At 37.2% G+C, this 17,219-nt stretch overlaps 2 protein-coding genes across 2 annotated transcripts; both read right to left on the reverse strand.

The window, feature by feature from the left end:
- Nucleotides 1–410: 410 nt before the first annotated feature.
- On the reverse strand, nucleotides 411–4,648 carry sumo3a (small ubiquitin like modifier 3a). The gene is made up of 4 exons (XM_034312668.2): nucleotides 4,490–4,648; nucleotides 3,351–3,479; nucleotides 2,121–2,192; nucleotides 411–1,331 (listed from the first exon to the last, which is right to left on the reverse strand). The coding sequence occupies exons 1-4, from the start codon at nucleotides 4,508–4,510 to the stop codon at nucleotides 1,269–1,271; spliced, it is 285 nt and encodes a 94-aa protein (XP_034168559.1). The 5' UTR covers nucleotides 4,511–4,648; the 3' UTR covers nucleotides 411–1,268.
- A 1,149-nt stretch (nucleotides 4,649–5,797) lies between these two features.
- pttg1ipa (PTTG1 interacting protein a) lies at nucleotides 5,798–16,356 on the reverse strand. Its single transcript, XM_026933290.3, has 7 exons — nucleotides 16,133–16,356; nucleotides 14,990–15,042; nucleotides 9,752–9,860; nucleotides 9,172–9,274; nucleotides 8,907–8,972; nucleotides 7,161–7,207; nucleotides 5,798–6,185 (listed from the first exon to the last, which is right to left on the reverse strand). Exons 1-7 carry the CDS (start codon nucleotides 16,206–16,208, stop codon nucleotides 6,139–6,141), a joined length of 501 nt encoding a protein of 166 aa, XP_026789091.1. The 5' UTR covers nucleotides 16,209–16,356; the 3' UTR covers nucleotides 5,798–6,138.
- Nucleotides 16,357–17,219: the final 863 nt, after the last annotated feature.

Below are 17,219 nucleotides of genomic sequence, written 5' to 3' on the forward strand. Positions count from 1 at the left end.
ATCGAGAAAATGGGCTACATGACACTTGATTTTTCTTCAATTTCAACATTTTTGCACTTCAGGTTTTTTTTTTTTTTTTTTTTTTTTTAAATCCATCAAATGTAATATTTTGTATAATATATAATAACAGCTCTCTGTTACTGTAACTCAATAGAGAAGCTACTTAAAAACATTAGGACCCTATGCAAAGTTGAAAGTTCAGGTACCTTTGCATTTATTTATACATGTGCTGTTTTATATTTGCTGATGTATTGAAAGTTCTCCTGAAGTTGGTTTGTATGGAATTTTTTTTATCTGTATATGTAAAATATTAAACATTTTTTGGACAATAATCTACTTGAGTATTTGTGTATTATTAATTTGTGTATTCACACAAGATTTAGACACAGACAGAAAACACTGGCAGGAAATCTGAGTACCAAACTATATTTATTGTATACAGTAGTAAAGGACAACAAATAATGTACAAATCAGTACAGAAAAAAATGAGACCACATGGACGCTGATTCAGTCCCAACCCTTATGGACGCCAGACTGTACGGGGGACGAATAAGACTACGCCTCTTCGGGGTGACAGACGGCAGTCACAGAGCAGAGAGTGTGATGACTTGTTGCCTTTGAAAGATGAGAGATAACAGGGGAAAATAAGGACTTATGAGATTTATAATAAAAACCTGGACTAATCCGGGACATATTTGGGATTTGGTCCGAGAAGAGACCGAAGTTCCCTTTAATCTCTGCAGTTGGACCAAATAACAAGGCTGGATAGGCGTCCTTTCAGCTAACAAACATGACATGGATTAAAAATAGAATTAAAGCTGCACAAGACAGAGAAAAAGGAAAAACAAAAAACAAAACAAAACAAAACAAAAAAAAAAAAATCAGGTCTCCTCATAATTTGGCAGGTTTCATACTGATAATGGGAATGAACTGTTTTATTTATCAGGACAGGAAACTCAGGGCTTGGCTTTCTCAAGAAAATGGGCCTTCTGTTCATACAGCGGCAGCCATTTTGAACCTTACGGCAGCCATCTTGGACTCGCCTCTTAGCCACGTTACCTCATTTATCTTTAAATATTGGGAGAGGGGAGGGAAAAAAAAAAAAAAAAAAAAAAAGAGAGAGAATGAGAGCCCAACCCTATGAAAACTAGGGAGGACATCCAAACCAACATGACGAAAAGGAGTAAATAAACAGCACAGTTAAACATTTTGGGGATCGAGTCAAATAAAACAGCCGAGGCAGAGCCCCGCTGTGTGGAGGAGAGGGTTTAGCGATGGCCGCCTGTTTGTTGTTGAAATACGTCGATAGTGTCCTCGTCTTCCATTTCCAACTGCCAAAACAAGAAAAAGTTTTGTTAAGACAGTGATATTTTCACTCTTGATTATGGAAAGGCTATCTAATGTAGATTTATTTAAAGGTTTAAGTTAATAATGCTAACATTACCAGGTAGCTGCTATACTGCGGCTAGGATGCTAGCACAGATAATTGGGAATTGTTCAAAACCCATGCAAACGCATGAATGCATCTCCTCAAGGATAACTAACCACCATCAATATTAACTACTAACGGACAACTCGTTATAAGAAACCTTTCTCTACGTTCACACCAGCAAGCGACGAGTCACAATGAGAATGTAGCCAAAACGTTTATCCTACTCACTGCTTTTGTTTAAAATGCATTTATGTTTGATTTACATTGTGCTTAGCTGCATACTAGCTCCGCTGGCAGATTAGCAAAGCAAGCTACTTCCTTCCGAGCTTTATGTTTCTTTGTAATGCCTCTATTCACATTCAATGAGTTTCTAAACGACAGGATGAAATGAAACCATAAGACATTTTTCTTCCACTTTTGCAAGACAAAACAGTAAATGGGAACTAGCTGCAGGTAGGAACCAAAGTTGCGAGTGGGGACATGAAGAATCGTCGGACCACACATGCTGTAGCGCTGGTCAGAGGAATCACTTGAGCCAATCATTTGGATTTGTTGCTTTATCGTGTCGTATTTAAGAAAATCTAAATCCAACTGTTGTGCTGTAGCTGAAATGGTGTATATAGAAAATGAACATCGCTTTGTTGCTCACTGGTGTGAACGCAGGGGTAGATGAGGGTCATACGCTCACCTGTGCTGGTGTATCCGTCTCGTTTATCGGCTGTCCATCAAACCTAAACCTAATCTGTCTTATCGACAATCCCTGCAAAAAAAACAAAAAAAAAAACAGCATAAGAACAGTATAAGTGCAAAACCAGTACTGATGTTAAGGGTGGAGGTCCAGGGGATCTAGTAGCTGATGCTGCGTTGGGAACGCATCAGGATTCAGTTTCTGGAATTTTCCACAGAGCAGAAACCAGAAAAAGTCTGAAGTAACAGAAATCAGCTGCAACTGCAAGAAACGTAAGCTTTTGTTCGCACCTAACTAAAGGTTAAGTTAAGCCTTTAGAAATGATATTTCTGTAAAAACTAGACAATATGTAGGAAATAACTTGAACATGTAGCTTGGCTTCAAAGCATGAAATACTAGCCTGCTGACGAGAAGTTCGCTAGCTAGCATTGTTTGCGAGGATGAAGTTGGCTTACTGGAAAAATAAGTAAATAAGTCCAATTAGCATTACTGTAAGTAAAAAAAATTCTGTAAGAAAGATTAGGTTAAATTCTTACATAACTATATTTACAGTTAACATTTAGCTACCTAATATTGGGTTGCTACAAAAACTTTAAAAGTTACTTCTAGCTAGTTAAAAGCTACCTCACATCTTCTCTGTAACGTTATCTCGGATTATCATCTAGCACTGGAGTCTACAGATCAGAAACGTCATTATTTTACCTACAAATCAGAAGGAATAAATACATAAATAAACAGAATAAAGTCCCAACCCACCCTGCTGGGGTAAAACAACACGGCTGGGTTAAGTCCATACTAGACCCAAAGTTAGGTTTCCCAAATTAACCCAAATTTTCCACCCAGCAATTTTTAGTGTGTGTTGTTCATTGTGAGGAAAAAAAAGGGTACTAAGTTGTAAATTTCCTCATCACTGTGCTGGTACTTTTAAGGGTACATCTGCTGTACTATTTAGTATATATCTTTTATTTAGAAAGACGTACATAGTGAACCTTTAAAGGTTTAAAACTAATTAGTCTAATTATGTACTATAAAGCTTTTTTTTTTTTTTTTTTTTTAAAGGACTGCTATAGCCACATTTCCAGGTGAATGATGCACAGATAAACTCTAGCGACAAGGAAGGGTAAAGGTTCAGCACCATTTTTTTTTTCCAGAGAGCATATCGAAGTGAAACTAAAACTCTTATCTCATTCTGTTATTAACGCAAACAGAGAAGCATTGCGAGGCACTCGCCTGTCTTTCGCAGTACGCTTTCATTAACTTGCTGAGCGGTGTGTGCCTCTTAATTTTAAACTGGACCACAGAGCCGTCCTGTCCAGCCACCTTCAGGTTGATGTGGTCATTCTCTGTCTTCACTCCCTCCTAAATAAATAAATAAATAAAAAAACACACACAAAACACACATGATAAACCCTAAAGCAATGACATCATGGCCTAAGAATGCATGCACAAGCTTTCCATGGAGGTGCAGTTCAAGCAACATGTTGTATTTACATCCTCAATCAGGCCTGGAGAACATTTTGTTGAATTCTGATTGGGGAGGGGGGATTGGGGGGATGGAGGGGGGGGTGTTCTGGCTTGTTATGCGCGTGCTGGTTTTTCGTGCATACCGTTTTTTTGCGTACGATACGTATAAAATTCTCATCAGCTGAAGCTGGAAGCGCTTATATTAATATTGTCAACGATTTTTAAATGAGTTCCCAAAAACAACAACCCCGCACAGCGGGCACATGTCGCGATAAACATGCAGGCATCCATCATCGTGTTGTTGGAGCGATGCGCTGTTTGCGTAGAGTACGCTGCGCCATTTTCGCACCCCGTCTGGCGCAGCAGCAGCGACCGCTGTTAAACAAACCGCTCGTGCTGCACGTTTCAGGCGGATATACAGACTAAACACGCGCTCGGTGAGGCGTTAAACGGGGAGATCTTCTGAAATCCGCCGATTCTCGGCTCGTTATCGCGCAACCAATCGCGCTCTCGTGCTTGCGGCATTTTTTACGCCACTTGCGTAACGTGGCCGAGAAGCGCCACTTCGCTTTCACAAAGGAAGAAAACCCGCAAAGGAAAGACGGCGGATTGGGGGGAAAATCGCGCCAGAAGCAAACAACATCACAGTTTTAATCAAAGTCGCCTCGAATCCTGTCACAAGGCGACATTTTTAAAGTCACACGCACGCGGATTAAACGTGGAGATGAGAAGAAAGAGCGGAAAAATACAATGATTGCACGCCGGCGTCCATTTCTCCCGCACAAAATGCGCAATCTGCCCTGTAGCGCGAGGCTGCGCAAAACCACCCGCAATAAACTCACACTGCAGCCTGCAACATCCTCCATCCCACTTCTGTTTTCCCCCAAAAATAATGCAAAACTCACCTTAGGCTTATCCTCGGACATTTTTGCCAAAAAGAATGGATTTGTTTTAATTTACGCAAGATGCGCTCTCTACAACTGCCTGTCCTCGCCAGCCGCCACGAGAACGCGCCACTCTTTACCTCCTCCGGACGTGATTGGACGTCGCCGGGTCACGTGGCCCGAACCTCGCGGGAGCGCGCGTCACTAGTGCGCGCTTTTTTTTTTTTTTTTTCCTGATTCAAACGCGCCGGGCTCGCGCAGAACAAGCGCCGCCCAGACTGAGGCCAGAAAAAAAACAAAAAAAAAACCATGGAGTTCATTTTGTTTCCGGTGTGTTTCCCTCGTGAGTGCTGTAAAATTGATGAGAATTAGAATTTAATTGTATTTTTTTTTTTTGTAGAGAAAATGTCGAATTGTTAGTTAAAATGCAAAAATAAAGTCAGTTTGATGTTAAAAAATAAATTAAATTATTATAATAAAATATTAAATGCATACTGGAAAAAAAGCTAGAAAAAGGAAAAGGAAAAGCTAGAAAATCTAATCTTCAACTATGCAAAAAAAAAAAAAAAAAAAAAAAAGCATTCAAATTCCTGTTTGCCTTTGATCATTTTCATTGTCAGAGATACTCCTGTCAATCAAACTCTGTGGGCGGGACTTTTGGTGGAGGTGTGTGTTTTAGAGGAAGTGGACTTTTGCATTTCAAATTTGGCAGCCATCTTGTACATGTTAAAAATGTTTTGCAAAAAAACAAAAACAAACAAAAAAAAAACAACAACCTTGGAATGCTGATTTTCTAATTAGCTTTTTAACTTGAATTATGAAATTATAATTATATGAACTAGACTACTATAATAATGTCTTAAACCTCTTACAGAAACATCTGGATTGGACATGATTGGGGGCTCAGAAGTCATATTTAAGTCATGTGACTTTTTAGAAGGCTAATTTGTATCACACACACTATATATATATATATATATATATATATATATATTTAATTTATTGTAAATATGCCACTAATGCACTTCTGGTTAGATGCTAACTGCATTTCATTGGCTTTGTATATGTCCTTTGAACAATGAAAATAAAGTTGAATCTAATCTAATCTAATATATATAAAAAATAAAGATAAAAGGTTATGACAAATAACACACACGACGGCGTAGCTTGAAGCCTCTCGAGCTCCAGGGGTCCGGGGACAGGCTCCGGATCCACCGAGACTCCGACCAGGATCAAGTGCTTACAAAAGACGAGTGAATGAATGACTGTAACAACAGAGCATCAATGCCACTGGTCCAACAGTCAGACAAGGGAAAAGCACATAAAACATATTTGTATAAAAAGAATTTAATTCCTTTTGTTCTATTTGTTTGCAAGTAACAGTTAAATGACAACAGTACTACAGTCTTCATTTTTTATATTAAAAACATGACTTTCATTGTGACCGGCATAAATAAATTCTAAGGTTTCCAGTAAGCTTGTATGGAGTGAACATTGAGAAGAAGTTCAGAAGTTAGCATCGTCCAGCAAGCTGTGCTATTGAGCAATCAGAAATCAGTTAAAGGAAATCATCATTAAAGTGCAGCAATGGGTTGAAGGAGAAGCCAGGAAAGGTTCAGTGATTGCTTTGAGGGCTCAAGGGCAAGATGTGGAACACTGGGTTTTTTTTTTTAAGCAGAATTGTCAAACTTGGCATAAGCGCTGCCTCTGCTGAGACCTGAGAGAGAGAGAGAGAGAGAGAGAGAGAGATATTTACACATGAGCACAACTCAAGGTCAGCTTTTTGAGTTTTACTTTTACAGTAGAAACCTGCGTGAGAAGAAGGAGATTTCCATCAGCGTTTTTAAAAAAAAATGGCCATAAGTATAACAATGAAACAAAATGTCTAATCGTAAAAACTAACTTGTTTCACAGACGTTCCACAACAATAAATGTAACTATAAATGGAGAAAAAGTATCACGTGTCATTCTTTAGCAAAATATATAATCCTATTTAATCAATATTATCAATATTATAATCTAATCAATATTATTATAATATAATATTATTACACTATATTATAATATTATAATTTAATCAATATTATTATCATGCACACATTGCTGTCGTAGAAAAGGAATAAAACACTTCAGGATGTGCTGTTATAGGAAAATAATCAACTTTGGTGTGGTAACAGTCACTCCGCTTCATCACACCACCCCGTTGTTAATTATTTTCCTGTAACAGCACAACACAGAGTGTTTTATTTCTTACTGAATAGTTGCCGTCTCACATTATGACTTCCTGCTTCCTTTTTCCACAAACACGTTTTAAACATTTTGCTTCTTCTACTCGGGAAAAGAAACGCTTTCTTCACACCTACATTTCAAAGAGTGATTGAAACAATGAAACGTTTGTGATTCACCCATTACCTCAGACAAAAGAGCACTTCCTATTCTCTATGAGCAAAGTGCATTACGGGTATTCTACACCTGCTAAGATACATTATTTAGATGCTCAACTACAGGCTGCCAACATTTTTGTGGCTCCCAAAATACAATACACCATATAGTGGACAGGATGTGGTTTTAGACGCACTGACGCTCACGGTCACAGATTTCAGAGTGCTGATTGCTGAAGTGCTGGCGTCCGCAAGAGAATTCTTTTAATGCTGCGTTCATACCATGAACCATAACTCTGTGAAGTGCTTACCATATTTCTGCCTAATTTCATCATGTCTAGCCATCATCTCAGCTCTCCTGTAAATTAAGAAAATGCATTCTTTTAGTAAACACACACACACACACACACACAGAAGAAATGCACAATTTCTCAAGCAGGCATGACGGTCAAACCGGTTTGTGCTGGAAAATTTTAATGACGTCCAACTTGACACTGGCATTCAACCTTTTGTTCTGAGATATGTATCCAAGAGGCTAACAGTCTGTGAGTGTGTGTGTGAGTGTGTGTGTGCATGTGTGTGCGCGTGTGTGTGTGTGTATTTCAATAAATATGAACATTCGAACATAGAAAACTTTAAGATACTCTATATGTAACAATATAAAAAGCAGTCAGTTGATCTCTATGTGTGTTAAATAATTGACTAACTAGTATCCAGAGGAAAAGTTAAATCAGATTAACAAACATAATGACACATCATGTTTTCATAACATAAGACGCATAATGACACTAAAGGTTAACGAGGTTTTATACCACAGCGTGGTTGAACCCTTGTGTTTATGTGTGTGTGTGTGTGTGTGTGTGTGTGTGTGTATGAGAGAGAGACAGTGAGAGAGAGAGAGAGAGAGAGAGAGAGAGAGAGAGGGAGAGTCTGGTGAAGGAAACGACTGTTTATCACAGCTACAACGTAAGCAAGACCAGGAACTAACTTGTCTCTCGGACCTTCCACAACATTAAATCTAACGATAAACGTTAAAATGCACAATGTGTTGTTCATTAATAAATTACACCTTGTAATCTTTGGTAAATTGCTGTGCTATAAGTGGGTGTAATGACACACTCCAGACTGCACTGTTATACAAAAACAATGCACTTCAGTGGGGTTAGTAAAACTCGGCTTCAGCCTCGTGCCACAAGATTATTGCATTAGTTTTGTATAACAGCTCTGTCTGTCGTGTGTTACTCCTTCTGACAGCTTTGTGATCTTAAGCTATTGAGCCAAAGTGCTCAAAGACGATACTTTCTAACATTATACAATATATATATATATTTTCTTACATTTCTAAGCTATTTTGGTGTATAACCTCTTACATAAATTCAATATCATATAAAATATTAGCTCATTATTCAGACAGAACCTTATAATTCCAGGGTTTCAACAAACTAAGAGTGCTTTCACACCTTTTAGTCCATTTGTTCGAGTTCAAATCTGAATGCTTTCATTAGTTATTTGGTTTGTTTTCACACAGCACATAATTAAACACACCCAAAATGCAAAAACAGGTTATCTGAGGGGTGTATAGGGCTGAAAATTTCCTTGTAAAAATATGACGGAAAAACGTAAACAAGCCGTGTTGAAATCACAGAAATCAGCAGAGTATAGAGAATACCAAAGTCAGGGCTAAATAAATAGCTCAATGCTCAGTCTCACATCCAGGAATTATTTTCAAATTGGTTCAAATCTCCAGAACACATGACATTTCTGCAGCTCTACAGCTCTGTCCTTTGGCTCAGTTTGCACCAAAAATGCTGCATGGTAAGTTTGATTCACTTCCTGCAGACGAGTCGATTCAGAGTCAAATTACTTCCTCTCTGCAACTCAACTGCATTCCGACGCTCTCAGACTAGCTGTTTTGGTCCGCACCGGAGTCTGATTACTCTTAACTGCCTAAAGAACCAGACCGAGCATGAAAACACTCGAGGGTTCAATTCAAACAGACTAAACGCTGCATATGTGAAAGCACCCTGAGACTGAATCTTCTTCATGAATAAATTTACCGCTGCTCTTGTGCAGATGTCTTCTTTTCTGCCTTCCGCTGCATCTTGCGCTCTTGGATGGAGTTTCTGAAAAGGACAGGACAGTTTGGGGTGTGAAAAACAATGACAAAAGCATGACAAAATCATGTCCATGTCTCAGACTATGCCTTTAAAAATGTGACGTGAATAAACTCATGTCACTGCTGTAAGTTTATAGCACCACACGCATTAATGCTAGACGTCTACGTTGCCTAAAGAGAGTCAGAAAGGCCGTTTGTGAACTTACCCACAGTTCTCACACTTGCAGCAACAGAAGAGGCAGATAAAGAAGGCGATGATGATGACTGCGCCAAACACAGACAGCGTAATGATCAGAGTCTGGAAGTTTACTGAGTCATTAAGAAAATAAAGAGTACAATTAGAAGCAGAGCACTTAGCGTCTATAAGTGAGCTAATTAGATAATTATTAGATAATGACAGGATTTTAATTCCTTAACTATAAATACAACTGCGCAAAAAAATGTGCCCCCACCATGATTTTTGAATGGAATATAGTAACATGTATCTCTATTCAAGTTTATCTACAAATAAGAAGAATTGCATCAGGTTAAAAATTGAATGTGGGTGTGAACTGGGACGAGACAACAATCCAAGCTGTAAATTGTCTGAAAGGTTTAAAAGGAGCTTCTCTGTCTCCAGACCAAATTGAAGATTTTGTCATAAATACATGCAGGAGGAACAAACATTTTAACTCAAGTCTGAGGTTTCTGTTTGGTTTTGTACTGGAAAGCAAAAATGCTATCAGCGCTCGGCTTTTGTTATCAGTGTGTGAAGTATAAAGTGTGCAGTGTTGCGTAGGCTCGTACTCATGCACTGTCCCCAGCGGGCATCTTTCAGCGGGCACAGAGAGTTGGGAGGCAGGATAGTACTGTAAGGGTATGTCAAACATGACTCGGTCTTTATACACCACAGACACTGCAAAAGAGAACAAAAGAAAAAAGAAATAAGACACTCGGACTGGCCTAATTACTTCTCAGAGCAAATAGTACACAATAAATGCTGTATGTGCTCAGTTTATGTAGGGATTCTTGAGTAAATTAGAAATAATTATGTCTGATTTATTAAAAACATCTTTTAAAACAGTTTTAAAGAGACGCAGGTTTAAATACCAAAATATTAAAAGAAAAAAAAAAAAACAAAGTGTCAAAAAAGGAAAAAGTTTTCCACTCAGATGTCAACAGTACCTTCAATCAGGCACATGGCTGAGGATCGACTTTTTTTGTTTGGTTGGTTGTTTTTCTATACTGTATTAAATTACTTAATTAATAGACATTAATAGTTTTTGATATTTTTCATGAGTTCCTTTGGATCTTTCCCAGTCTGAAAGCTAAAAAGCTGAAAGGAAAGTTAACTTAGGTTAATTATTTCAGTTCAGTGTTGATAAATTTATTTATTTTTTTTTCAAACACATCTTTATTGTGCATTTTAAATAATAAAGTTGGATGGAAAAGTGTAAACTCCGTATGGAAAAGTACGCAAGCACCCCACCCTTTTTCTCAATATTGACTTTTCAATATGAGTAAAATAATTTAAAATAATGTAGTACGTTTGTAGTAAGTACAATTTTATAGTTAAAAGCTGTGTTTCATAAGGTGTATTATTATTATTATTATTATTATTGTTATTATTAGCATTAGCATTAGCGTTAACAGAGTGGCATAAAATCAACAGAAAAGACAAATTATTTGATTATTTTCTTTTTTTTAATCATCTATTAGGTCTATTGCCTCCTAAGTCAGCGCTGACTTACTTTAAAACACCAATAACTGTGTTATATTTGTGTAGTTTTCTAGTAAGCATAAATGAACCCTGGCTTTAAGAATACTTCCCTGCAAATCTCCATAATTGTGTTTATGACTCATGTTTCATTTTGGGGTTTTCACACCAAGTGCTTTCATTTAAGGCAAATGACTTACAGGAGTTTAAAATGCCCTAAAGAGTAAAGAGGTCTCATTACAGCTCAGTGTCAGACTGCCACACCTCCTCTTGTGCTGTTTTTGTTGACGTTCTTAACACACCTCAATTCACTCGTCAGCTGATAAAGACACCTTTCATCAGTTTAGAGCACTGAGCAATCAAGTGTGCATCACACAATTAGGAAAACCTGCAGGCACCTTCATGAATTTAAGGAGGTGAGTCTGTCTATTACACACTATACAGCCACTAGTATACGGACACCTGACCATCACACCCATATGTGCATGTTGAATATCCCATTCCAGATTTATTCCCCCTGTGCTGTTATAATCAGCTCCACTCTTCTGGGAAGGCTTTCCACTAGATGTTGGAGCGTGGCTGTGGGGATTTGTGTTCATTCAGTTACAAGAGCATTAGTGAGATCAGACACTGATGCTGGTGAGGAGGTCTGGGGTTCAGTCGGTGTTCCAGTTCATCCCAAAGGTGTTCAGTGGGGTTGAGGTCAGGGCTCTGTGCAGGACACTCGAGTTCTTCCTCTCCAACCTTCACACACCATGTCTTCATGGAGCTCAGGAGCATTGTCATGCTGGAACAGGTTTGGGTCTCTTAGTTCCAGTGAAGGGAAAGTGTGATGCTACAGCACACAAAGACATTCTATACAATTGTGTGCTTCCAACTTTGTGGGAACAGTTTGGGGAAGAACCACATATGGGTGTGATGGTCAGGTGTCCATAAACCTTTGGCCATAGAGTGTATGTTCTACATCAGGGGTGCCAGGTCCATGATTTCTGTGTATAATTGGGTCATCTTTTTGCTACTGCAGGGTAATTTTAATAGACGTTAAACATTTTGCATACCTTAGATTAATTGTATCGAATCCAAACAAGTTTTTTTATGTAAACTGTAAATCCTAATTCTATTATGTGTTTGTGTGTGAGCTGTGTTTATAAGTAAAATAAAGTGAATTAACAGGTAAATAGCATAGAGCATAGTAGAGTACTTGCACTGTGATTGTTGTTACTCATTCTCATCTGTACAATTTATATAACGATATAATTTGTGCGTTATATGCTTTAGACCATTAGGCAACCCTGCCTTATATATCACCCTCATCATCAGTCTACCATCTGATCAACCAGTTTTGCAAAAAAAAAAAAAAAAGAAGAAGAAAAAGAAAAAATGAGGAAAAGAAAAAACTTTGCACTTTGCATTTTTATAAACATGGAATGAGGATGTAAACTGAAACATTAACACACATGAAGGCTCAGTGGTTAAAGTGCTTGGGTCACTCAATTACTCAGCTATATGTTTGGATTGAACCAATGCAAACAGCAGAGACAATGAAATGGGCGTGGTGCTGGTACGAGCATATCAGGTGCAGCAGGATGACTGGAATTTCTGAGCAATGAAAGGGTGTAAATAGTCCACAAGCCAAAAATATCCAACCGACAGCATTCCTGAGGTCAGAACCTGACGCTGATGAAGGTTAAAGAATGATTAACACACACTGTGTATATGAAAAATGAGCTGAAGTCTCGAATATGGTAATAAAGTGCAGAAAGTGTTGAAGTCAATGTTTAGAAACATGCAGTAACAGGGATGTACCTGTTAAAACACAAAAATACGTCACTTTCGCCACACTTGTGTTCGCGTGAGGAGCTGCTACGCAAGCGTAATTGCTCACATACTCGCCTGCGTATCTTATGTACATCTGAAGGATTAAAAGCGGTGTCCTCTAGAAGGCACATCAGAGCCAAAACATCTCTGTCCACCTGCTTTCCAAGAGTTCAGCGATTTCATGCACAGTTACGTTAAACAGACTGACGAACTCCGGTTCTCTTTAAAACTTTCTGCAGTGGGTGTGACTCAAATCAAAAACCCTCACCGTGCATTCAAAAATATTTAGAAAATCCAGAAGACTGGTAATAAAAACAGACTTTTCAGTAAATTTAAGTAGGTTTTTAAAATTCAAACACAAACTATAATAGAAAAATCAGTTAGTATTAGCACTCTAGAGAAGTACAAAAGTATGCGATTTGATAAACGATGTTAGTTTGTTTATTCAGTAGTAGCGGCCATCTTGAGTACGTGTACGCCTATATAATAAATATATATTTATATGTATTTTTTTACATGCAACTCATGAAGCTTTTCTTTTAGCCCCGCCCCATCAGCTCCCTGATTGGTCCCGCCCCTCCACATGTGAGCTGTTTAAACCGTGTTTAAATTGTGTAATAGTAATATAAGGATTCATTTTTTCGAGTGATTCATTTGAGTCATTTGGGTCAGTACACTGAAATGAATCAAATCTTTGCCTCTTACTCACTGGATTCAATAATCTTTTAGAAATATTTAAATGCCAGGAATTTTTTTTTCCTATTTCTTTTTCTATGTAAGAAGTGTTAATGAAATTTTAGTCACTGCATCAAGACAGAAATTTCTGACTCTTTTCTGGGGTTCAAAGACACATTTGGATTTTTTTACCATTTATTTTGTAGAATTGTTATTGATTATGATTATGTACAATAAATGCACATAACAGCATGGATATTTTATTATGTACTAAAATACTCGTCACTTTAGGAACCTTTTCGGTCATACAGCTTAATTCTGTGTTGCATAACATCATTAATGTTGCTTTTTTTGAACTGTTCATTTAATCGAGCACATTTTAAGCGCTGTAATATGCAGCATGTAGGACAAACAATGGATCTGTGTAGAAAACACTGAGTTCATGCAGGAGCTTTAGCAGGAAAAGAAGAACTGATTCTTTCCTAACGAAACTTGGACAAGAGGGAAGAGATAATCAGTTCATAATTGCAGAGAATCTTCAACAGTGATTTGTTCAAAGATTCAGTGTACTGAACTTCACTAAGATCTGAATGTGGATTTGAAATTCATAAAACTACAATCTGAAAAAACTACAGTTTTGACAGTTTTGACAGAAAGACAACTCCATAATGATAGAGAGAGAGAATAAACACATACATAAACACGCAAACACACACACACACACACACACACACACACACACTACCCAGACCTGTTTCTCAGGTGTGACAATGTGATTAAGAGATACCACATACACACACAAAACACCTGAGACACCAGATCCCCACTCCACAACTCCTACACACTCCTGCTTCTCTTTTTCCTTTCTTTCTTTTCATTTCTTTCTACCAGCATGTCATTTAAAGCAACCCTGACCTATTCTCTTCTTGGTTGTACTCAGGCTGACTCCCTTCTTTTCACTTCCTAAACGTGGTACAGAACAGCTGCGAGGCAGTGTGCCAGTGTGTCCACATGCAAATACTCGACACTGTGATTCAGTGACAACATGGATAGAAGGTGGAGTGGAGAGAGAGATCGGAAAAAACAAACGATAACTAATAACATATCAAATGTAAAGACCATGACTAATGAAATGTACAAATTCTTCCGGCTTGGAGAGTTGTGCAAGAGAGCAAAAAATTACACATCTTCTAATCAACTGCAAAAGATCAGTTCAAATTAAAATGCAACTTTTAGAACTAATATGAGAGAATTTTAAGTAAGAAATAATACACTTTAGGGGTGTGCTTTTGTAGGAAAATAATCAGTGATGAAGCTGATAATTCTCCAATAACAGCACATGTTTATTCCACAGCAATCTGTCAACGATTACATACAAAGATTTTTCATTTACTAAAGAACCACAAGTTGTACTTTTTATCCGTTTATAGTTATGTCTAATGTTGGGGATAGTCTATGAAACAAGTTAGTTCCTGTTATCACTTATGTTATAGCAGCTATAAACAGTCATTCCCTCACCAGCCTCTGTTTTCTCTCTCTTTTTGTGAAATGAATAACACAAAAATGTAGCTTGTTGTGTTACAAAAAAAAATAAAAAATTCATGTGTTGGAAAATTTAAAGTCACAAATGATGCTACAGAAAATTCATCAACACATTCTGACCAATCAGAGTCGAGAATTCAATAACTGTATAAAAAATATTTTTAAATAATTACTGAACAATGCCATAGACTTTGGAGTGCCAAAGACTTTGGGAATTTCTGAATAAAGTATATTTTAACATAGCAAAGCAAAGCAAAGCAAAAAAAAAAAAAAAAAAAAAAGGCCTTGCTTACCGAAACATTAGCCAAACATTCCTCGCAGCTTGTCTTGCTTTTGCTCTCACAAGCTAGAGAAAGAAAAACAGCAAGAAAGATGGGATAAATGTTTAGTTGGAAATCCAGGAAATCATTTGGTTCAACCCAGTTGTAGGTCTGTTTAACACACGGACCTCTGCGGGATCAGATGTTTCCATGGCCTACTTTTACCAACACACTCAAGCGACTGCACGAGGTCTCTTAGGAATAAAGGATGAAGGACTGAAGGGATTTGAGCTCTGAGTTGGTACATTCAGATGTACAGCACAAACAGAGGCTTTCAAACAATCACAAACTGGGATAAGAGTGTTTTTTATATCAGGTTGTTCTAGCTTGGAAAAGTCGAACAGGTTTGGATTTAAAATGAAAACAAACATGATGTCAGGGTTTTGTGAAGAACAGATCACACGAAAGGAACAAATATAGTATCGGTTACTTATGTGCCTGTGTGTTTAAAGCAAATTATATACAAAAGAAGTAAAAAGGATCATTTTTATCTCAAGTGAAATCTTATGTACAGGACGTACCACTGAACTGAAGAGACTTTAACGTCTCGCTGAATTATTTATGTAATGTGAGTTTTTAATGTTTTGTAAGATGATTAAATTAAAAAAAAGTTTTAGAAAAAATTGATGTTCTGTATAAAAATAAATGGTTCAAATTAAAAATATTATAATGATAATTCTAGTTGAATTATATTCAGCTATAAATATAATTCAGCTGTTGAAAGTGTTTACTCTTTTGTAATGTCTGTGCATTATCAGTTAATGTTATTAGATAAAAAAAATCAATTTTTAAAAAAAAAATCATTCATGACGGAATGGAATCTATCAAAACTAATTGTTTAAAACAAAACTTTTATTACTTTTGTTACTGTATTCAGTATTGTAATGTCTCTCCATTATCAGATAATGTAATTAGACATATTAGAATAATTTTAGTAAAAAAGGTGATCTCTTGAGGTGGATTATAATGTATAAAAAATTGCTTAATTGCACAGCTGTACAGTTTAAATAATAACATGTACACAAAAACAACATGTTATCTATATTAAAATGGTCTATATCTATATCATATAATAAAAATAAAGAACTATCTATATATACATATGTATCATCTTACTTATGTTAGACTGCGCCAAGGTCGAGCTCAAACCACAAACCAGCAGAAACAGAGAAATGCGGATCCCCAAATTCATGTTTATCTTCTTTAAAACAACAAACTGTCCACAAACAAGCCTTAATCCACGAATGTTCAGGTACACAAACAGCGCTTTGTGTGATAAAACTCTTCGTGCTCAGTAAAAACACCTGCAACCACACACCGCTGCCTGATTTGCTTTTGCTCAGTGAGGGGCGGGGCAAAGGCGCACCACGTCACGTGATCTACTCTCGCCTCCATATTAAAAAGGACACCTTAGAGACGTCTACAGCTTCGCCATCTTGGAGGGGGCAACTTTGCAACTTGCAGCAGGAAACATTCCTTTTACTAGGACAAACCTCCAGAGTGTAGGTGAGCTTTTATTTTATAAGAGACTTTATGCTGGAGTTAAGAATGAGCTACATTTAGCTATAAATTTCCAGAAGCTAGGCTCATTCAAAAGTCTACTATATTGAATTCCGCCCCTTCCAATATGGCGGCTCACAGTAATTAGCAACAAAGACGATTAGCAAAGTGTTTAAACTGCAAGTGAACGCACTTTGACAGCTTGTGTATTTTAGGAATTATGTTTGACTGGAATTGTTATGAGCTTAGCAATCATTATATTTCTATTATTATTGTAGAAATGAATTAATTTACTGAATAGGCTAACCTTATAGCACAATAAACACATCCAAGATTAGGTATTGTATCATATAACCACTCATGCCTGAGCACAGATTGAACATTTTTCTTGTTTATTGAACTTTATTGCTGATATTAATGTTTTAAGAATGTTTTAGGAATGTTCACAGTAAACTAATATCTATTATTTATCCATTAAATAGATGCAGCATCCTCACAGAGCTGTGTGTGATTCATCTCTCAGTCACTGCTCACTTCTGTCCTGTTTTCTAGCTTATTAAAGTAATCACACATTCCTGTTATGTGCAAAAGTTTACATACCCTCAGAAAAAAACGAACAAGACCATCAAAATTCATTTTAACCAACAAAACATTCATTGTGTTCAATTTATTTAGTGTTCCTTCATTATCACAACCATGTGGG

Source organism: Pangasianodon hypophthalmus, chromosome 2 (genome assembly GCF_027358585.1).
Source record: "Pangasianodon hypophthalmus isolate fPanHyp1 chromosome 2, fPanHyp1.pri, whole genome shotgun sequence".
NCBI classification, from domain to species: domain Eukaryota; kingdom Metazoa; phylum Chordata; class Actinopteri; order Siluriformes; family Pangasiidae; genus Pangasianodon; species Pangasianodon hypophthalmus.